Source organism: Copadichromis virginalis, linkage group LG19 (genome assembly GCF_057382275.1).
Source record: "Copadichromis virginalis isolate Kocher_CV1m ecotype Utaka linkage group LG19, C_Virginalis_male_GT1.1, whole genome shotgun sequence".
Classification (NCBI taxonomy): Eukaryota; Metazoa; Chordata; class Actinopteri; order Cichliformes; family Cichlidae; genus Copadichromis; species Copadichromis virginalis.
In genome coordinates this window covers 13,021,401-13,044,194 of record NC_140636.1, presented here as the reverse complement: position 1 = coordinate 13,044,194, position 22,794 = coordinate 13,021,401, and the positions used below count along the sequence as shown (strand labels likewise).

At 48.4% G+C, this 22,794-nt stretch overlaps 1 protein-coding gene across 4 annotated transcripts in view; it reads right to left on the bottom strand.

Annotated features, from left to right (window-relative positions):
• The window catches only part of mgaa (MAX dimerization protein MGA a), a 29,313-nt gene extending 9,407 nt beyond the window's left edge, over positions 1-19,906 (bottom strand). The window contains exons 1-15 of one of the 4 annotated variants that reach the window (XM_085441832.1): positions 19,417-19,906; positions 10,588-11,678; positions 6,961-8,662; positions 6,624-6,879; positions 6,422-6,538; positions 6,176-6,298; positions 5,332-6,062; positions 3,475-3,745; positions 3,272-3,399; positions 3,113-3,181; positions 2,914-3,025; positions 2,518-2,837; positions 1,907-2,209; positions 458-791; positions 72-359 (exon numbers count right to left, since the gene is read on the bottom strand). In XM_085441832.1, coding sequence (XP_085297958.1) covers positions 72-359; positions 458-791; positions 1,907-2,209; positions 2,518-2,837; positions 2,914-3,025; positions 3,113-3,181; positions 3,272-3,399; positions 3,475-3,745; positions 5,332-6,062; positions 6,176-6,298; positions 6,422-6,538; positions 6,624-6,879; positions 6,961-8,662; positions 10,588-11,618 — 5,785 coding nt within the window. In that variant the 5' untranslated portion in view covers positions 11,619-11,678; positions 19,417-19,906. The remainder of the gene's footprint in view (positions 1-71; positions 360-457; positions 792-1,906; positions 2,210-2,517; positions 2,838-2,913; positions 3,026-3,112; positions 3,182-3,271; positions 3,400-3,474; positions 3,746-5,331; positions 6,063-6,175; positions 6,299-6,421; positions 6,539-6,623; positions 6,880-6,960; positions 8,663-10,587; positions 11,679-19,416) is intronic. The other 3 variants (XM_085441829.1, XM_085441831.1, XM_085441830.1) reach the window with 3 other exon arrangements.
• Positions 19,907-22,794: the final 2,888 nt, after the last annotated feature.

The following is a 22,794-nucleotide window of genomic DNA, read 5'->3' as shown; positions in this document are numbered from 1 at the left end:
ACAGAATCACAATCAAGATTTTAGTTTAACCTCAGATACGCCCCGCCCATCCCCAAGGTCTGCAGACTCACCTGGCTGTGCAGGCGAAGTGGGCATGACCGCCCTCAGCTGGCTGACGGGGACCAGCTTGACCAGTTTCCCATCGGGTCGGCGGTAAAACTGGACGCCGGAAACCATCTGGACCGGCTTCAGGAGCATCCTCTGAGACCCGGGGGCGGGGCCCGGAGGACGAGGGGCCACGACAGGAACCGTCCCAGGGGGAGGCGGGACCTTAATCAGCACTACCTGAGGGGCTTTAGGGGTCGCTGTGCCTGGAGATGGATTAACAGGTGGCGCTGGCGAGCTGCTGGACAGAGACTCTGAGCACAGACGGATTCATCAATACTTTATTGATCGATCAGGCAGAAACAGAGATTATTTATTGATCAAAGGCAGACTATCACACGGAAACGCTCACCTGTGATGGAGGTCAGGAGGGTGAGCGGTGGGACCGCTCCAGGTGGGGTCACAGAAGAGGAAGCAGTGGTGGTGACAGTGGGAGAGGCTGTAGTGGCCGCTGCGCTTGTGGTGGTCACAGCAAGGTCAGAGACCACAGAGGAAGCTGAGGAGACGTCAAGAGGCGTCGGCCCCGACCTCCGAGCAGAGGTGGAGGAGGGGGGTCGCAGAGATGGCTGCTGCTGACGGGATGAGCTCACCCGTCCCGTCAGGTAGGCCGCCAGCCGGTTGGCCGGGTGGAGCGCCCCCATCCTCCCCAGCTGGATCTTAGCCAGCGGGTAGAGCTTCCCGTTCACCTGCAGGACGACACGGAGGGAGAGTCAGGTGAGTGGCGAGCGGCAGGTTAATCGTGATGCTGGTGACGCTCCGCCCAGGTCACAGGTCAGCAAACACAGATAGAAATTAAGGGTGACATCGTGACGAGCGTGTGAAGAAGCTCAGCTCATTCTTTTTTCCCCACCTGTCCCGTTTGGCTCTTTTGCATCAGAATTTTTGTCTAAAGGCGAATAAAGATGCCCAACAGATTTACTTTACCAGATGGACCATCCCAGCTTTGCCGTAATGGTCTATTTGATTCACCTTTTATTGTTTATTTTATTTATTTTCACTTGCTAAATATGAGACAGACTTGACTGGGGAAAAGAAAGAAAAACAGCGGGGCAGAGGGACGGGGATAAAGGGCCATCCATTCGCTTCCGCTTATCCTTTTTCAGGGTCGCGGGGGGCACTGGAGCCTATCCCAGCTGTCATAGGGCGAGAGGCGGGGTACACCCTGGACAGGTCGCCAGTCTGTCGCAGGGCCAACATACAGGGACAGACAACCAATCGCACTCACTTTCATTCGCACATTCACACCTAGTGACAATTTGGGTTATCCAATTAACCTATCCCCAGTGGGATAAAGGGCAAAAAACAAAAACAAACAAAAAAAAACACAAAATACATCTATGAATCACCTGGATCACCTGTTGAGAAAGAGAAAAGAGAAAACAAGCAGAAGAAAACGAGAGTAATAGAATAAACAACATCACAATGATCTATGTGAATATAACAGTAAATACTAAATATTAAACATTTTTTGCAGCACGTAAGATCGACAGCGCACAGTGTGCTTTGAGGTAGGAGCCAAAAAGGGTGTAGTTTGTGTGTGTGAGCACCCGTGTGTACACCTGTGAGCATGGATGCGCTCGTTTTTAAAAGGTTCCTTCATGTAATGACCTGCTAGAGGGTGTGGGGGGGCCACAGCCCCGTCCACCAGGGCATGAAGCAGGTATGGAGGAGATCAAGACTCCAGACATCCAGAGGCCCCCAGAACACAAGAGACCAAGGAAGACCAACAGAGGGGCAGCCGCGCCACTGTCCCAGAAAGAGCTGAGGAGAGTCCCAGATGAGGGGCTCAGCTCATTCTTACCTTGATTGGCTGGTCCGTTCCTCCCGGCGCTTTCCTATTGGCTGAGAGGAAGCCGGCAGGCGAGATTCCCGTCAGGAAAGGCAGAGCCATGTTGACCTTCGCCTCTGACGTCACTTCCTGTCCACTGCTCTCTGTCCAATCGTCCACCTGTTGATCCGTGAAGCCATCCTCCTCTGTGATGTCATCTTCCTCCACCTCCCTCTGCCAGTCCTCCACAGGCTCCGCCTCCTGCATTCTGTGCTCCTTCTTCATGTTACGTTCCTTCAGAGGCTCCACCTTCCTGCCCACCCATGCTGCATCCACCTGAAAGACATGAGGTGTAATCAACCATCACACGTCAGGCGAGTTTATCACTGTGACACACGCGTAACCATGGTTACAGGCGTTGCGGTCATTTTCTGGATGACAGGAAATGGTGACCACATAAACTAAAGCTCATTTGTTTCACAGGTGAACGCAGCTGTGATTGGTGGAAACAGCCCAGCAGCTAACCAATCAGCTGGCAGGACTGTTTCTGAAACTCAGACTCAACCAATCAGAAACATTTCTACCACCTTTATGACTTATCAATGAAAATGCACCATTACAGAGAAGGCTGCGACGGCACCCACCTGTCTGCGCGGCGCTGTCGATTTCCTCGCCTTCAGCGCGGATCTGGATATCTTGACGTGGTACTGGATGCAGCGCTCGGCGCCGCTGCCTTCCACAGACTGGCCGGTGGGATGGATGAGGAAGTTCTTGATCCAGAACGGGCGGTCTAGCCGGTTCTGAGCCATCGCCTCGCACAGCTCCATCAGCACGAGGGTCCGGTCGGCCTCGCTCTTCCACTTAAAGTCGGCCCTGATGAAGAGACGCTTCGACGGCTTCGGGGTCGGCTCAGCAGGAGGACTCGGAGGAGGCTCGGAGGGAGTCGGAGCCTGAAGGGCTTCACCTGCAGAGGAAACCTCCATGAAAGGACAGAAAACATGGCAGCAGGGGCTGATGGGAGAGCAGCAGCGTGAACGCACCTGCAGGAGGCTTAGAGGTCTTCTTCAGCTTCTTCACCTTGTGGGGCTTCGGCCGATCAGGTCGGACGGTGCCTTTGGTTGCCTCCCGGTGGACAGACGGTGTCGGTTTCACCTGGCAATGAATCAGGTAATGGCACAAATCACAGCAGAACAAACATTTACAGTAAGAGCCTCGTTCCCTCAGGAACTGCTGGCTTACCTTCTGTTTCCGGATCTTTCTGGAGTATCCTCGGACTCTGGCGCAGCTGCGGTGATCTTCTCGGACCTTCTGGAAACAAAGAAACGAGTAGTTTGTGCAGCGGATAAATGTGCGGAACGGCCTTTAAAGTGCTACGTCCATGTTTAAACAGGTCCTTACCGCAGGGCGGGTCTGTGGAGCCGCCTCAGGCATGCGTACCGGCTCTGGATCCGAGCGCCCGAGATCCCTCCTCCACAGAGTCCGGACCCGCTCGGCAGGCTGGGAGACGCTGTCCGCCTCCTTCAGAACTGCGACATGACCACGGGGTTATTATTTTTATCTATGCTTCTCTGACGCTTAAACCGTGAACCGCAGAGACTCACCGTAGGCCATCTTCATCCTCCTCTTCTTCTTGGTGCTCCCGTGGTGTGAGGAGGGGCTGGAGTCGGACCCGTCCAGGTTCTTGAGGAGGACCACCTTCTGTTTGAGGCAGCTGCAGCCGAACATGCACGCTGGCCGGCCGCAGTGGCTGATCCTGGAGTCGCGGGAGAGGCCGAGGCAGACGCAGCCCAGCCGGCAGAACTCGTTCAGACACGGCGGCGCTCGTCTGCGGCTCAGCTGGATCGGCGCCGTCGGGTTCTCGCTCACGAAACCCTGAAGAAGAACGTCAGACCTGTTTATTCTAAACGTGCGTGAAAATCTGCCCACTTCCTCATGAGTGTTTCGCATTCGTTTTTTTTTCTTGCTTGTGTTGCACTGATTTCCTGTCACATGACATCTGTGCTTCCTGTTGATAGCAGCGTCACACAGTCAACATGTCTACTTTAGTTTTTGACCTTTAAATAAACGCAGATAACCCAGAGTTTGTTTAAGGCTCGGCACGAGAGCACCGCACCACTGCTCACTAATCTGTAATTACTTTACCTGAGCGGTCTCTTGGACGTGTGCACTGTAGTCACGCCGGCATCGAATCATCCAGGTTACGGTTAAAATAATCAAATTACAGCATTTATGTTAGACGACTTTTAATTAACTGCTTCAGCCCACTTACAATGAGAATGTAAAACAAAAATGTAGTCACTGACCTGTGTAGCATGTTAACACTATTGGAAGTAAAAATAACTTTAACTCCAATTTTGAAAACAACCTTTTTTTTGTATAAAGCTGACTGTATTATGAGTCTGTGGTCTGGGAGAGAGTCTGCAACTGTCTGCAAAATACAGTAAATAATGACCAATGTTGGGCAATTAATTATATGATGATTGATGATGAGATGAAGGAGAACAACAGCCTGATACCTGCAGGCCTGACAACAGCAGATGTATCACTGCTGTAACACCTGTAACACAGCAGTCGCCTCATTGTTCTGACACACACAACAAAACTACTGACTACACTACACACTAACTACACACTAACTACACAAGACAACACACTAACTTTAGACCAAAACACGCTAAACGTCTCAAATCTCTCACATCTCAAACACGCTGTCACTCCTAAAACTTCCCCCTTCCTAAACTACTAAGTGCCATGTTGCCATATCATTTTTTGATTGGTCGACATGGTACATTTTTGCACCAATAGCAAACGGGAGGGTAGGAGGAGTTTGGGTTTTGTCTTTGCTCACAGGCTTTCGAGCGTTTTCCCTATAAAACGCGGTTTTTACCGTTTCTTCCCGCAGTAAATATAAACAACGACAGTATTCAGGAAGAAAACCAAACATTGCAGATATTTTTATCATAACTCTGGTTTTACGTGGCCGATCAACACAATTTAAAAACTGGTATATACGAATGTGAATCGCATCATCGGCTGGACTTTGGGATAAGGTGGCATCGTTCTGATCCCATACGGGAGCAGCCAGACACTCACTGACTAACACTGAAGAACAGAATCGTTAACGTATTAATTTTAATTTCAATTCAGGTTAGATTTTTTTTCTGTGCGCAGACACCTGCCAGCTTAGAGGGAACATTGGTTGTAACCTTGTAATAGTGTCTAATTATCTTTAATAGTCCGTGATTATTAACAGTGTGTGGTTGTTATTACTGGTCTGTAATAAACACCTGTTAGTTTGCCCTTCACATCATTTAAACTCACACAGCACAAAGTTCCTGCAGTATTTTTCAAAGAGAACATTAAAATGATCATTTATCACAAAAACAAACAGCTGTTTTACACTGAGCTGCACTTTCACCCCCACCCTCTAGGAGATGCTGCAGCCAATGAATGCTCACCGTCTGAGTGAAGAGGGACGTGAGGGCGATGGCGGCCCTCTCCGTAGTGATGCTGGTCCGGCGCAGGCCTTCCCACACGGCACCATCTTCCAGGACCTTCTGTTTTTGCAGAGCACGGGTCATCGGCTGGCGCCGACTCCTGCCGCCGTCCTCGCTCTGCCCACCCCCCAGCTCAGAGTCCGACTCCAGCGGGGCCAGGTCCCTGGACATAACCGATGGGGGCACTGTGGCCCTAGAGGGACTGAGGGTCTGAGATGAGGTCCTGGGTTTGAGCCTCCTCCGCCTCTTGATGGGGTTTGAATCTGGGCGTGATGGAGGCGCTGAGGGGGCGTGGCCCACAGGCTGCTGAGGTTCCAGTTGACTGGGTTCAGGACCCAGAGCAGCTGCAGGTTCTGGTCTGAGTTTGCTCTGTTTAGAACCTTTCTGCTTCCTCTCACCCCTCCGGCCTGGTTTAGGCTCTTTGAAGCGGGGCCTCTTGGAAGGGGGAATGAACCCAGATATGAGGTCAGAGGAGGCGGGGTCGGCGGTCTGCTTCTTCAGGACGTGGTCCAGGGTCCGGACGTAGCTGGTACTCCTGGTGGGCAGCTCGTACACCAGCGGCTCCACCGGCGGCTGGGAGAAGCTGGCGGCACGCTCGTCGATCAGCTTCCCCTCACTCTCCAGATACTCGTCCAGCATGTCGCTGCAGAACGCCGACAGGTTCTTCTTCTGCGGCTCTGAACTCGAACCGGCTGCAGGATTCAACACAAACCAGTTAGACCAGCACACGGCCCAGCGCGGCCGGAGCCGAGCTGAAAAACAACAAAACTATAACCAGCTGTGAGCACATGGCGTAGAAAAGCACCTTCAGGTCTGCAGGCTGAAGGTGTGGGCGGAGTCTCAGACAACGTGAACTTCGCTCTCCAACCTTTAATCTGAGTGACGTCTGTGGTTTTTCCTGTTCGGGACACAAATGCAGCAGAAACACCTGAAACAGAAGAGAACACAGGCGGAGCTGTTACCTGTAAACGGACTCGCAGGTGTTCTGCTCAGGCTGGGTGTTCAGGCACAGGTGAGTCAGGACACTTTGCTTGTTCGTGCTCATGCTCACCTTGAGACGTTGACAGCGGCTCCATGCTGGCGCCCGGCAGGGGGAAGGGCAGGCGGACTCCCAGGTACTGTAGGTCAATGGCCAGAGACGGGTCCAGCAGGTTCATCTTCAGACCGACTTTCACAGAGAAGAACAAAAGCAGTCAGAGACAGAACAGAGAGCTTCTACCTGCTGCCTGCAAACAGGAACCAGGGGATCGTACCTTCCTGCAGCACAGGGTGGATGACCTGCCTGTGCTTCATGAGCTTCAAGTCTCTCAGCAGAATCTTCTGGAAGGAAGCGATCATCTCTGCCAGACTCTCCGCTTTGGGTTTGGATGGGTTTAAGTCGGAGCTTTGTTCATCGCTTATGTCCAACCGGTCACCGCCCTCAGGTGAGTCTGCAGTTCTTTGACCGTCAGGTGTGGGCCGTGGAGCCGGCCTGTCGGAGGAGTCGGCCAGGTGGAGCTTAAGAGCCTCCTGAAACAGGGGCTGTGTGTTAACCCTTAGTATGCATGCTGTATTATGGTGGTTTATGATCAGTTATCTATCCAACGTTACCTTTGAAGTGAAAGAGATGAATAACTGCTCCTCCACTTCCTCCAGGTTCGGCTGCATGCTCCTGTAGGTGGAGTTGTCCACCTCCTGCTCCACCTCGCTCTTGCCAAGCCTTCGCTGCCGAACCTCCTTCTTTCGCTTGCAGGGTTTTCTGGCTGGGAGCGGATGGACCTGCTGAGAAGGTTCATGTGTTTCTGTCACAGGTAAGCAGGGAACAGCCGCCGCCTCAGTGTTCGAAAACTCCACCCCCATCCCGAGGTCGACGTCATTGGACAAAAACTGCACGAGGTCAGCGAGTGAAGGCGTGGGAGAGAGTCCGTCGCCGTCTATTGACGAGAAGGTTGGCGACAGAGGCAGTTGAAGGGCGAGTGGGGATAGCTCTGCGGGGAAGGGCAGCGACTGTTCGCTCTCTGGGAAAGATGCCGGAGGATTAGGAGCAGGCATGGAGGTGTTTGGACTCTGTGGTTCAGGGTCCTCAGGTAAAGTCTGCGGTGGAGGCTGAAATGTTGTGAATGACGTGTCTACGAAGGACTCGGGTGGAGGTAACACTGTATGCCATTTAAACACAGACGGGTCTTCGGTGTCCTGCGAGTCTTCAGGAGGTCCTGCTGCATCACATGCTTCAGAGGCCGCAGAGTCGAGCTCTAAAGCGATCGAGGCCGGCAGGTGAGGTAAAGGTTCTGGAGAACTCGCAGGAGACATCGGCTCATAGCCAAAGGACGAACACTCTGGGTCAGGAAGCGAAGACCTCAGGGTGGGGGAGTCTAAAGGTGGTGTCGATGATTCAGGTGGTGTTTGTGGTGAGTTCGGGGAACATAACACTGTGTGGAGGGGCGGGGGGGCAGTAGGAGGCAGTGAAGAGGTAGTAAGAGATGCCCCGAGGGAGCAGAATGGCTGGTTTAAGCCGGGTAACACTTGGGTACTGTCAGGGCCTCTCGGCTCTGGGCCCGGGCTTTCGGAAACGCGAGCCGAGCGGTCGTCAGTTCTTGGACCCAGCAGATGTGCAGCAGCAGCTGGACCGGGCTGCTGAGGAGACACGGTTTGTCCAGAGACATTAAAAACCATGTCAGCTAGAGGATCTGTACATCCGGAGGTCGTGAGGTCGGGCTTCAGGCTGCCGAGATCCTTGGAGGGATATGCTGCACCGGCGGTACCTTCCCAAAGCGGATGTGCAAAAGAAGCAGCAGAACTGGCCAATACGGACAGGCGCTCAGGAGGAGCTGCCGGGGCCAGAGAGTCCGGTTTGTTCTTTGTCTTTTTAGAGTGCTGCCTCAGAAAGAGAGCGAGCGCCGGCAGAGGCAGCCGAGCCGGCCGCTTGTGCTGCTTCATGGCTGTCTCTGTTGTAGCGTCTGGGTTAGGTCGGTGCTCCAAGTCCTCAGAGGAGTTCTGGGATACTTCTGGAGCAGCACGACCAGGACCACCCCTCCCAACACCATCGTTACAGTTTAGTGAATTCAGCGACTGCCCGTCGTCCTTAATGGTCCCTCTTATTTCACATTTCCTTGGAGGTGCTTTAACACATGTACTGTCTTTAAGGGCTTCTCGTCCTTTAGCTTTTACACTCGAGTTCTTAGTGTTGGTTTGCTCTGCTCTGAGAGAGGCGCTGTGATTGATGCCGAGCTGCTCCAGGTTGCATCTCTGCAGTGAAACGTGAGCTTCACGAATCAGCTCCGAGAACAACTTCTGAGCTGGACGTGAGACGCTGCTGAGGCAAAGCAAACGAAAACACTGGATTAGTGACATCGGTGTTATTTATGAGGTCAATCAAAACCTGCAGCATTAAACTCGTTGAGAGGACTGTTTACAATCAAGCTTCATACATGGAGCTAAAATTAGCCCGTTTCCTCCTGTGCAAAGGGGTTTGGGATCTCTGATTCTCTGTGATGTTGTATTTGTCTAACTTTAAAAAAAAATAAATCAAGTAAAGGCTTCGGAGCACTGTTTCTTCTTTTTTTAAGCATTTAAAAATCCCTTAATAATCTTATTTTCATGGTTTTATTCACTTTTACTCATGCAGAACGGTTCTCCAGGGAATAGAAGAACCGCAAACTGACCCGCCACCTCAGCCTTTATGATTCTCCTGCAGTGTAACGATGTCACAAACATCTCCTCCAACTTCAGTTTTGAATGCACCAAACAACCACCATCATGGAGGCTGTGACACGTCTGATTTGCCGTTAACCGCTGTGTTAGCTGATTGGCTGATGGTGAAGAGGAGAACTCGACATCAAGAGGACAGAACCTGCCAGGTAGTCTCTGAGTTCCTTGGCTGGAACACGGACAAAGATGTGGTTAGCACCTGGTTGCAGACCTAGATCTACAACCAGGTCTGCAGGTCACACAGCAACTCAAGTTTGCAGATAAATGTTCAGTCATTTATCCAGGGGAAGAATTCCAGGGAGAGCTCGGTTCTAGATGTCCTAACAATCATTGCATTGAGTTTTTCCTTTCCAGTCACCTTTCTCACTCACTGTGTGTCAACAGGCCTCTCTGCATTGAATCATATCTGTTATTAATCTCTGTCTCTCTTCCACAGCATGTCTTTATCCTGTCTTCCTTCTCTCACCCCAACCAATCACAGCAGATGGCCCCGCCCCTCCCTGAGCCTGGTTCTGCCAGAGGTTTCTTCCTGTTCAAAGGGAGTTTTTCCTTCCCACTGTCGCCAAAGTGCTTGCTCATAGGGGGTCATGTGATTGATGGGTTTTTGTCTGCATGTATTATTGTAGGATCTACTGTACAATATATAGCACCTTGAGGCGACTGCTGTTGTGATTTGGTGCTGTATAAATAAAATTGAATTGAATTAACAGATATTCAGTCATGTGTGACTGCTTCTATGATACCCACAGACTGCCAGGAGCAAAACAAACCAAAAACCATCCCATAATTCAGACGCTAAAGTACTGGGTGCGAACACCTGCTGGGCTTCACGAACCAGAGCTGAACATTTACAGCAAGTAACTGGGACCATCACAGACTGCTTTGTGCTGTCGTTATGGAACAGATAAAAAAATAAGTGTGTTCAAGGTAAGACACTAAAGATCAGGAAACGGTGTGTAACGCTTTCCTGAATATTCTGATGGACAATCAGAACAAGACGCCCTTGGTTCGGTGGGGAACCAAAGACCCTCAAAATTCAAACGTTGCCCCAAAACTGCTCCCATTGAAGAACTTTTACTTTCTAGTTTCTCTGGAACTCTGGCCCTTTTAGTTCTAAACAAGTACAGCATCTCTCCACCAATTTAAAATCTCTGCAAACAGTTTTTGAGTTTTCAGCAGGAAGGTGGAGATCCATCAAACATTTATTCATGTCACCATCGATTTGTAGTTTGTGCATGAAACTAAAGCTTGATGTGTAGCTCACACAGGTGGCTGAGGTGGACAGCAGCAGTTGGGCTGGTGGTGGGTTTCTCAGAGGTAATCCACTCTCTCCACTACCTAACAGACCCACCCCAGCTGCTGTGGCACACAGAGATATTTCTCTGGAGGTGCTCGTCAGTGGAAGAACGATTACGACACACCGACGGTTAACATGAGCCTAAACACAGGAAGTCCGCTGGCTGACTGGAAACACGTCTTTCTTACACACCTGATACTCAGTACAGAGAAACTAAAGAATCAAAGTCTTACCCCAAAATCTGCCCGGGGGGCATGGCAGCAGGCGGATCTCTGTTTGTAGTGGAACTGTCTTTGAGGTCTCCGGGCACTGAAGGTTTGGACTCCACTGATTTGGAGGCTCGAGGTTTGTGGCTTGCCAGCAAAGACCTCAGGCTCTCCTTCACAGGAAACTGCTCAGCAAATCCTCCTTGTTTATGGAACGGATCCCCAGAGTTCGCTTTCAGTTTTCCTCCCCATGAACCAGACCCGTCCTCCTTCAGTCCCTTAGTGAACGGGTTGTAGTTGACCTTCAGCTGAACAAACCGAGCGTTCTGATAGGCTGTGACCGCCATGAATTCAGTCTGGGGGAATGAGAAGGTAATGACACCGGGATCACTCAGTTTTATGTCTTTAGCAGCTTTGTCTGTCTGGACCACGTGCAGTCGCGGTAGGTAGCGGTGCATCGGATGCAGAATAGTGTTCCCGTCTCGGTCTGAGATGTTGTTTGTGAGCTTCATCCTGTAAAAGGACACCGGACTCTGCATCCAGTGTTGGCCCGTCGCCGGGGACTCTAGATGAGCAAAAGGCTGACTCTTTGCATGCCGTGTTCCTTTACCATCAGCTTGCCAGTTCTTGCCGGTCCATCTATAGTGACTGTTGTCTAATGGCTGGACGTCCATCATCAGAGTGTACCTCCTGGATGGCTGCAGGCCGGAGATGCGGAAGCGGCAGTAGGGGAACATCCTGCTGCCTTGTTCGGTCAGAATCATCTCTGTTCCACATCTGAAGAACACGTTCCACATGCTGTGGTTCTCCAGGGTCACTGTGATGCCCCCGCAGGTGTTCTCCGGTGGCAGAGTGTCCGACTGAGGCTTTTCGCTGGCGGGATGTTTCTGCTCAGTGCCCCTCCTGACAGCCTGCTCCACCCCGCCTTCGCTCGCCTTCCCGGGTTTCGGGGTGACGCACCATGACAAAGGGGGGCTGCTGGCAGCGGTTGCTGTTGCAGGGGTGGTCGCCCTTTCCTGATGGAACACCATGTTTTTCTGCTTCTTCTTAGAAGCCATGAACAGGTCCAACGAGGATCCTGGAGTTTATTCATCTGCACGACAGGTCAGGACAGCATCCTGAAAACAAGAAGCACAGAGTCAATAACAGCTGCACAAGATGCTCAAACAGAGTCCGGTGATGTGTTAAAACATCATCCGATGGTTTCGTTAATGCCCGAATTCTCCACACAGAACCACAGGATGCACCTGGATCACAAAGCTGAGCTGTCAGGACCGTGAGCCCTGGAGAGGATATCAAAGACCCCCTCACACAGACTTTAGCTCCTGAGGACCCGGCCTTCGCGGTCTACGTGGGCCGGGTCCTCAGAAGGTCGGGTAGGCCGGAAGTAAAGGGCTGTGAAATTGGACGGTCTAGGCTTCAGATTTACGTCACCGCTGTCTTGGTGGAGTTTAATAAACTCGGCCGTCTGCTCCTTGCTGTCTAAAATATAACAGGACGCTGGAGTAAACTCGACCATCTCACACTTCTGTTTAATCCGTTTTCTGTTTGACGTTTATTCAACTGTGTGAAAACCAGAACTTAATCTCAGCCAAACCGATTTACTCAGGAACACATAAAACACTGAAAAAAGCCCAACAATAACATTTTTAAGTTATCTGAGTGATATATACAGTGTTGGGTAACTTACTTTTGAAAGAACTATGTTACTTCGTTACTTTCAAAGTAACTATGTTACTTCGTTACTTTGGTTTTACTCAGAATTCTACGGTGGCCCTGAGAGGCCAAACGGACTGCAACTTCAGAAAACACTTGCAAAAGAAAAACGCTGCAAAAAGAAAAACGCTGCAAAAGCACACACAACACAACGGAAATGTTTCTGAGGAGACAATAACCGGACGGACCAGTTGCACAAACCAAAACATGTATGTATGGCTGTATCCCAATTCAGGGTCTGCAGCCTTAACAGTCCTCAAGGGCCGCGTACTTAAAGACCGCTGAGGCCGGAAGTGCGAGGCTTGTGAAATGGGACGGTCTAGCCTCCGTTGCGCTGCCCAGGTCGCCTAGCAACCATGATACTAACAGCTGGAAACGTTTCATACAGCTTTGTTTGACAGAAATGAAGGAGAACAAAATGTTTTATTGTTCGTTCATGTTTTATGACATCACTTTGATTAGTTGAGTATCTGAGGCTGAGACCACAGGACTGTAAAACATGATAGTTGGGCTTCATTCCTGTGCTGAACAGTCATTTCAAGATTAGTTAGTAAATAACAATTAGCTGATGTTGTTCATGAGACTAAAATCATCTCACTGTGGTAATGTATATACAATATGGCCAATATTATAGTTATTGTCAGATTATTATGATAATAATAATAATAATGGATTGGATTTATATAGCGCTTTTCAAGGCACCCAAAGCGCTTTACAATGCCACTATTCATTCACTCTCACATTCACACGCTGGTGGAGGCAAGCTACGGTTGTAGCCACAGCTGCCCTGGGGCAGACTGACAGAAGCGAGGCTGCCATATCGCACCATCGGCCCCTCTGGCCAACACCAGTAGGCAAGTAGGGTAAAATGTCTTGCCCAAGGACACAACGACCAGGACAGAGAGCCCGGGGATCGAACCGGCGACCTTCCGGTTACAGATACGCTTCCCAACCCCCTGAGCCCGGTCGATACATTACAGCAGTGAACATGAACTCTGTGCCAAATACTGAGCTTCAGTAAAGATTCAAGTTGCAGCTATTTATATTTCCTATCACCTTAAATCTTCACTCAAAGACACTCAAGTATCTTTGACAGTGTCTCTATAGATGTATTATACAGTGGGGCAAAAAAGTATTTAGTCAGCCACCGATTGTGCAAGTTCCCCCACTTAAAATGATGACAGAGGTCAGTAATTTGCACCAGAGGTACACTTCAACTGTGAGAGACAGAATGTGAAAAAAAAAAAAAAAATCCATGAATTCACATGGTAGGATTTGTAAAGAATTCATTCGTAAATCAGGGTGGAAAATAAGTATTTGGTCACCTCAAACAAGGAAAATCTCTGGCTCTCACAGACCTGTAACGTCTTCTGTAAGAAGCTTTTCTGTCCTGGAGTGGCCTAGCCAGTCTCCAGACCTCAACCCCATAGAAAATCTGTGGCGGGAGTTGAAAGTCCGTGTTGCTCGGCGACAGCCCCAAAACATCACTGCTCTCGAGAAGATCTGCATGAAGGAATGGGCCAAAATACCAGCTACTGTGTGTGCAAACCTGGTAAAGACCTATAGTAAACGTTTGACCTCTGTTATTGCCAACAAAGGTTATGTTACAAAGTATTGAGTTGTATTTTTGTTATTGACCAAATACTTATTTTCCACCCTGATTTACGAATAAATTCTTTACAAATCCTACCATGTGAAGTCATGGATTTTTTTTTCACATTCTGTCTCTCACAGTTGAAGTGTACCTCTGGTGCAAATTACTGACCTCTGTCATCATTTTAGGTGGGGGAACTTGCACAATCGGTGGCTGACTAAATACTTTTTTGCCCCACTGTATATAAGAGACAAATGTCGTTCCTTCAGTATGCTGGCATTACTAAATTTGGCTCAATGCTTACATACATGTGTAAAAAGCAAATGTACGAGCTGTGATAACTGTGTCTGATAGAATGAAGAGTAGACTGATGTATGAAATATTCCTTTATTGGGTGAGAAAATCAGACCATGTCATAACTGCTTTAAGTCATACAGAATAGATATCAGAGCCTTAAACAGGCTGACTTCTGCTAAATGGGTCAAACTGGGCAGAAAGTCTACAAACACATAACATCCTTACAGAATATGATGTAACACTATAGATCAACTTAGCTCAGAATATATAAAGCATATAAACAATTACAGCAATATGATGCAACACACACAGCAGTGCTACTAATCCAAAATACTCAAAGCTTCATAGAACTGAAACAAACATTTATTTTTAGCTCCATTCTGCTGCTGATACATACTTTAGGTTTCTGAATATAAAACTTGTTGCTGCCTTTCATAGTGTGTAACTTGAAGGCCCCGAGTACTTTCTCCCACACTGAAAACACTGGAATGATAAAATTATTTGAACATTACCTAATAAGACTGATTCAGGACAGACAATTAGTTATTCTAAACTTTCCTAGCAGTCCTTCACAAACAGGGAACAGTCTGTCTATTCTCTCCATCTGTCAGCTGCTGCTGGCTCTTCCTCCTCCTCTTCCTCACACACTGCTGAGTTTGTCCTGGTGTATCATCAGGGGTGCAAAGCCTCACAGCTGATGAGCAGCAGTGGGTCCCTCAGTCTGTCCTCACTCTGGACACTTGCAGTTGTCACACATGGAAATCAAATGTGTGATAAGCTGCAGGATTCAAACACAAGTGTAACTTATAAACACATGTTCATACTTTTATTCCACAATCAGAGAGAAAGAAACAGAGAGAGTGCAGGACAGACAGACAGGTGACAGTCTCAGGTGTACACACTGCTACAAAACAGCACCAGAGAAGGAGGATTTAGTGTTTGTGTTATTACGACACAAGAAGAGTTCCCAGATGGTGCAGTGGACACATGTGTGACTCCTGTGATTAAAGCATCTTTCTTTCAGCTTAACGAGTGAACCGTCAGCTCGTTAAAACACATGTTAAAGTCCGTTTGGCTCGACACCAACGAACAGAGGCAGAAATATAACATAGCTAACATTAACAGTGCAGTGAATCCTGCTTGTGCCGTGATATTCAGGACTGCAAACCGAGCAGCATCACTGACTTTTAGCTTGTTGTGTTTGTGGATATATGACTGACTTTAATTATCCACAAAATCATCACATTCTCTGTAAGAGATAGATATATATAGAGAGAGCGAGAGAGAGAGAGCTAGAGAGAGAGGTACAGGATTTCAAACAAAGTAAACGCTGAAAGTACAAACATCACTAATGTCACATAACTTTGCCGACATGTGGCCAACAGTAATGTTTTAATGTTCTTCATTATTAAACATTTGCACATAAATAAGTGACATGATATTTACTACTTACTTTTGAAAGTTTACTCTTCGGCTGCTCCGCTTCCACTTCTTTGAAGTGTCTCCCAGTCCCAGTGCACTTGTTAGCATTTTTTGGTTCGTGCAACTGGTCCGTCCGGTTATTGTCTCCCCAGAAACATTTCCGTTGTGTTGTGTGTGCTTTTTGCAGCGTTTTTCTTTTTGCAGCATTTTCTTTTTGCAGCATTTTTCTTTTTGCAAGTGTTTTCTGAAGTTGCGGTCCGTTTGGCCTCTCAGGGCCACCGTAGAATTCTCTTATTAATGTGTTGCTTCCAGCAAGGATGCCAGTGTTCTAGCTTGCTTACATGTTAGCACTATCCTGCCACACTGCACTGTGCCACCTAATGGCAGTGTGAGTGCAAGTTAATGATGAAATTAATGAAACTAAATTAGAAATTAACGATGTTTGTTTTATGTGTCACTTTTTTTTTCCTGTCTGTTTTAATCTATTTCTATTGTTTCAACCCTCTACAAATGCAAACACGTCATTTTGGGGTTGATGCAGCAGTGTTATAAATCTAATCTAATCTATCACTAGGAAGAAGCAGTGGATCCTAAAACAAACAACTGGACCGTCGTCGACTGACGCCATGAGTCTAGCTAGATTCTAGACTGCAGATGAGCTGCATATGTGTTTAGTAGTAATTTGTTTTTGTAGAGGGTTAGCAAAACAACCATGTTTGAGGGTGTCGCCCTGGCGCTAACCAAAACGCTATTTAGTCGAGTGTGACATCATTCCCAGGTCGGTGTTCCGATTTCCGAGGTCAGTCGAACGCAACACAAGTAGTAACGAGTAACGACCCCATCTAAATCCCAGTAACAATAAATGCTTTACTGATTTTGGCATAATAACTAGTTACCGTGCTCATTACCACAATAATAACGTAGTTACTGTAACGCATTAGTCCCTACACTGTTTATATATCATGTTTAACCTGAGTAGCGAAAGACCGCGGGGGTCTGAAAACGATGTGCGGGGAGTACACCGTTTTCGAGGCTCGGACCTCTCGGCTAGCTATCGAGCTGGTGGGTAATAGACGTCTGCTTATTCCTGCGTCTTCTGGGATCTTACAAAGCTTCAAACGAGGTGTCGACGATTTTGATCGTCGATGTAATCTTGACAAGTTGACTAATCGTGGCAGCCCTAATTCAGACCGTTAAGTTCAATACTGGTTACTGACCAGTTACTTAACAGAGCAGGCACCAATGAAAATATCAGACAAGCACCATCATCTGTGTGCATGTGTATTGCCAGTTTGCTGATAGGGGAATCGTTTCTCTGTTATTTTTATTCTTTCCTCTGCTGCACAGATTAAACAGGCCTTTATTTCTTGTTGTAAATCAGCAAACACTGACCTCAGTAACACGATCACCACTGAATCTTTAGACGCAAACATGGTTTTCTTATCCATCGTATGCTTCATATACACCAGAGTCTGTTAAAGCTTTTGGGTGGAGGCAGGCCCTTGCAGCGGAGACCTCTGTAAGCTTAGCTAGCGATCACACGGGGAGAGAGCGGCAGCGACCAGACATCACGGGAAAGACGTTTTTTAAGTTCAATAACTAGATGATTTTTAACTGATGAACAACAGAAACGAAACAAAATCACAGATTCTGCTATAAAAACACAACAAGACATGGTGGACATTATGGTGAATCAATAGCTGTGCATAAATATGTTTCTATATACATTCATTTTAAAAGTGCGTGTTTCAGTTTGGGTTCCACGCTGAATCAGGAACGTGACACAAAATCATGTCCCGTCATCACAAAGGACACGACAAGAAGCCAGAGCGGGCTGAGCTTCAACCTCACAAAAAATACTCTGGACTGGGGCTGGGCTATCTCATACCGTTCACGGTAATACGGTGTAATTTTGGGCAACGATAGGAAAACGAAATATCGCGATAGAATATGTGTAAAACGCGCATGCGCAGTGCCTTTGTTTACATACACACATGGCGGCAATGCAGAATGAGAAGAGCGAAAGCGGATCATTGAATGAAACAGATGAACCAGAACTGGTTTGTAAAAATGCTGCAGCTTCACTGGTGTGGAACTGGTTTAGTTTTCGTCCGTCAGATACACAACAAAGCACTATTTTCGGTAGAGCATGCTAGCGGGCCGTCGTTATTACCGTGTTGTTTGGAAAATACGGCACACTTAAAATCAATCCTTTGATTTTTCTGAAAGTTGACAGTGCCCCTTATAATCCCGTGTGCCTTATGTATGAACTCTGGTTGCGTTTACTGACCTTGAAACAATTTTATGTACACGGCGCTCGAAAATCTGTCAAAGGACTTTGCTGAGCTACGAAGCCGCACCGCTGTACCGCGGAGTGATACGTACTGTGCTTCAACATAATATTACCGTATTGTGTGTGTATAACCTCTTTTTAAGTTTTGTGGATATTATACATGGTTATGCTGAGGATATGTCGGTCAGTTTCCACTGGAAATGCCTTTTGGTTAAACTGTCAGCAACGAATTTGCATTTGCACTGTTACATTTTTATATAACTTTATTGCATATAAAAAACAGCTGCTTGTTTAAGTGAAAATACATTGATGGGGGTTTTGCACTAATAAAATTGTGGAGTTGTAAAGCATTTTGTCTCGTGTCAATTATATCGTCAGTTATATCGTTATCGCAAATTTTCAAATGTATATCGTGATAACTATTTTTGGTCATATCACCCTGCTCTACTCTGGACGAACATTTACTGAAACATTTTGTGTTATCATTGCTGAAACTGACATCCTGATTGCAATCACGTTAGCCTGAAAGTGCTAGCTGATAATGCCTACCGCCACGTCACATCCAAATACAGTCAGGTATGGTCACAGGGTGTGTGATGTCATGTTGCAGGATGTTTACCTGACACAGGTGTAACCTGCTGACGACCTACTAAATTGAATTTCATTGTGCTAACCACATAAGATGTATAACAGTCATAATGAGTGAATAACGAATTCTGGTGAGCTAGCCAGTGCTAGCACTCGCAGTCATGTGTGGTCAAAAATGTCAGACTGCAGGCTTCGTAACAGGTAACTGTGCTATCTTAAGTCTCATATACTTTAGCACTGTAGTGTTCACGCTAACTGGGCAGGTTAGCTGCTATCTGCTAACATGTTAGCATTGCAGCTATTATGCCACCTGAAGAAAACAGAAGCCTTGACAGGATTGCATACTAAGGTGTGCTTTCTGCAGGTGTTACAATGAAGTCCAAGTAGTCAGTTTTTAACAAGTAACGCAGACTCTTACAGGAAGCTCTAAAACACAGCCACATCAAGCCCTGGGTAGCAGCAGGAGGTCTGAGGGACACTGAGGAGGTCTCTGGGCGCTGGAGCTGCTGACTTTAGTTTAACTCACCCGTGAACGTGGCAGAGCTGAGGTCAGAGCATCTCAGAAACATTCAGGGCGCAGACACTGTGCAGCCTGCTAGCTCTGTGCTACTTTCCCGCCCTAACCCCACACTAAAAACTACAAACTGAGGCCCTCGGCCTTGTTCCGCCCCTAACCATGACCCATCTGCCCTCACCTGGCCTCCTGGATATAAACACATCCGCAGGAGCCGCGTGCTAACCTGCCCTTTAAACTGCACGTGCTCACAGACACCCGAGGTTCCGGTGAAGCAGCGCGCGGACGCGGAGGTTCGGTCTCGGTTCCGCTGGGCTCGTTGTGCTCCGTGCCGCCCTCAGAGAGCAGCTAGCCGCAGGCCTCACCGAGCTCACCGTGGCTGCCGTCACCCCGAAGCTCGGCCACGCGCTCCGGTACCGACGCAATCGTTACCTTGTGTTCGCCCCCGCGCGCCCGGCGCTTCCGAGGGGCTCCGTGGATCCGTTGTTCGGGTTCGGTGGTCGGCCTGGCCGCGGAGAGTCTTTAATGGTGGGAGGCAAACAACAGCGCACGCGGCGTCCTCCGCAGTCACGTCACCTCCGCCAGTACTGCGCAGCCTCCGCCGCCATCTTGGGGCCGCAACCTGGCTGTGACGGCAGGAATCCCCGTGAGCAGCGGCCGTCGGAGACCCGTGAGCGACCGCGGGACTCGAACGTGCCTTCCGAGAACACAAAGATGACTCCGGTGAGACCCCGCGGCGCGGCTTGATCCCAGGCGGCCAGCCCGCCGCCTCCCGGGGCTCCGTGCCGTCGGTTCGACCCGGACTCGGGCCGCGGGCTTGGGGCGAGCTGACTCTGTTTAGTCACACTCCGAAGCGGAACCGAGCCACAGCACGGGAACCACAGCTGCCGCCACACTACTCACGTGACCACAGCTGGATCATTCAGCCCGCACTGATACTGCGCGTTCCTGTGTCTGTGTGCGCGCTTTATTTTGTGCGTACGGGGTTCACCAGGTGCCTCGTTAGCTCACGGCTAACACTAAGTTAGCCAGGTGTGGCTGCCGCCCACCCGGCACGTTATAAATGCACTCATTTATAACACTCACAGGTAAGTCACGTGACACAGCTCGTGAATAAGTAATCTATTACAATAAAACATGTAGTGCAGGTAACAGTGGGTCCAGTGTTTAATAGGAGTCCTCTGATTACTTTGTCTCTCTGTTTTAAGCACAAGTGTGTGCCTCTGACCTCAGTGTCACCTGCATACCTGCCCCCGGGCTTCTGCAGTTTAACATAACGTTGTTATGAAGAATGAAAGTACAGGCGTGGTGATCAGGTGTGTGTGAGAGCTCTGCACGGTCGGACTTGCAGCCTGGAGGAGGAGGAGGGTGAAGCTTCATGGACATAGTGAAGGACTCAGCGGGCTGTGGTTAACTGTAAAGGGTGGAGGCTTTTATAAGGTGTAGATGCAGAGGGCTTCACACGCGGAGCCTGATGAAGATAACAGGAAATTCAGAATTTTTGGATTCACGCGTTCAGCAGCAGGTTTCCTGGTTTGATCCCAGGAGGGATCATTTCAGTCTGGAGCAGCAGCGAGCGGTGAGTGAGGATTATTTTAGTGTTGCCGAGTCGCATGTGTGTTCAGTGACGGTGCGCGCTTTGGGATACGAGTACAAGTGCAGCGATCTGATTGGTCAGATCTGTTTATTCACAGCCAAAAAAATCCAAATGTTGAGCTTCATCAAAATTTTGCGTCCTGTGAAATCTCGCGGTCTGTGTGGGCGCGTTAAGAACAGGTAAAAAGAAAAACACTCGTGTGTGTGTGTGTGTGTGTGTGTGTGTGTGTGTATAGAATTTTATTCTCAGGTTTCTGCAGCATCTCCGTGTGATGGCGCAGGTACGAGTACAGGTGTGCTCTGAAACTCTGGAGACCTTTGAGCACAAAATATCTGGAAACCACAGCCGCGAAGACAGACTGTAAAACACCTGGATAAACAATCACCATGGAGTGTGACAGGTAGCTGGAACCAGAACCTCCACAATGTTAGTGTTTGTCCTGGGGAAATGCGCCTGTCAGGTAAACTCAGCTCACACTTTCTACCTGGAGTTCAAACATTGGCCGGTAAACACCTGACACCTCGTTTAAACATCTCTCAGCCTGATTGGAGGAAACCGTGAGGTCAGGACAGCGCTTAAGTCTGCACGGGAACAGCAGTGAGGTTTCTCCAGAGTCTGCTCCCTGACGCTCCCCACGACAAGCCACTCTGGGCGTCGGCCTTTGGTCACATGTTGGCGTTTTAAAGAAGAAGAAACTCTGCGTTTACCTGAGGAAAACTGAGATTTAACCTCGTCGATGGTGCGCACAGCTATCTGCTACTTTTTTGCTGCGTTATTCTTTCTTTTTTGACCAACATTTCTGCACAGGTAGGGTTGTATTGCCTTGAGCAGGTATTTTAGTATTTTTGATCTTCTAGTTTAGCCAAACTTCACCTGCAGCTCAAACGTCCCTGGTGGCAGGTGAGGCTTCAGCTTCTGCAGCAGTGATCAATAACAGTCATTGACAGGTGATCAGGTCCACGTGGAAACATGCAGAGGGTCAGTCTGAGAACAAGCGTGTCTATGAAAGTGTGAAATATCCAGCTTCTGTCCCAGCGCTGAACACCTCCCAAAACCTCCATCCTGATCCTCTCCACAGGTCTGTGCGGCCTCCTCCTGTCCTGTGGCGCCTCCTCCTGTCCTGTGGCGCCGCCTCCTGTGGCACCACCTCCTGTGCGGCCTCCTCCACACCGTCTGTTTCTGTGTGAAGTCTGAAGAACCACAGCGAACTGGGATTAACGCTGTAATCAGCTGATCATCGTGGAGTTTCCGATGTTAACCAAACTGACTAATCGCAGCGCTGTGATGTCATCAGTACACCAGATCCTCATATTTAAGAAACCATGAAGGTTCATCTCTTGCTGTGATGTCACAGCTGTCATCACAGCGACCTGATTGGTCAGTTTATGGTTTGTGTCGTTGTGTCTTCAGGTCTGTCGGCACGCTCAGCTGCTCCTTCAGAGTTAAGCCGCTTTTTTTTTTTCTCTTTTGTGTAGTAAACCAACATAGTTTTGCTGTTGTGAATTAGAGTTAAGGTATTCCTCCCAACTCTGGCACTATAAAGACAAGACATAGCAATGTTACACTTAAGACATAGCATTAGGGACTGCTTTGGCCTTCCTTATAACCCTAGCCACCATCCTTATTATCCCAGTTAGCATAGTCACAGTCGTTAGTATAGACAGAGAAACAGAGAGCAACTTCTGGAGCTGAAAAGAAATGCATTGCCACTTAAGACTGGCTCCAGAAGATGGCCAGCTCTATAGACTAAAGGACTAAACTGCACAGATTTAGGGCAGATATAAGCATGTTTGCACTGTAGTATGATCAACAGGTCGAATTTAGGTATAAATTCACCCTTTAAGTTAACCCATTAAATTATCTTAATGATATTTCAGTTCATGTTAACACTGATTAGCAGATATTTATACCTGTGTTAAACCCATAGTGTCTGTTTATACAACCTGCTACCTAAGCAAATTCACACTAGCTGCTAAGTTAGCGCTCTACTTTGTTGCATGAATATTAGATTTTACAACAAAAAACAAAATTCTACATTCAAAACAGGATAATGTATAAGTGAGTAGAATTAGCCTTTATATACATTAAATCCAAATCCAAAATCAGAACATAGTATAGCTTTGGCCATAGAGTTAAGCCGCTCTTGTTTGCATCACAACCGACGTAAACAATGAACAAACCAGGGGCCCGTTCTTCGTACCTCGCTAAGTAGG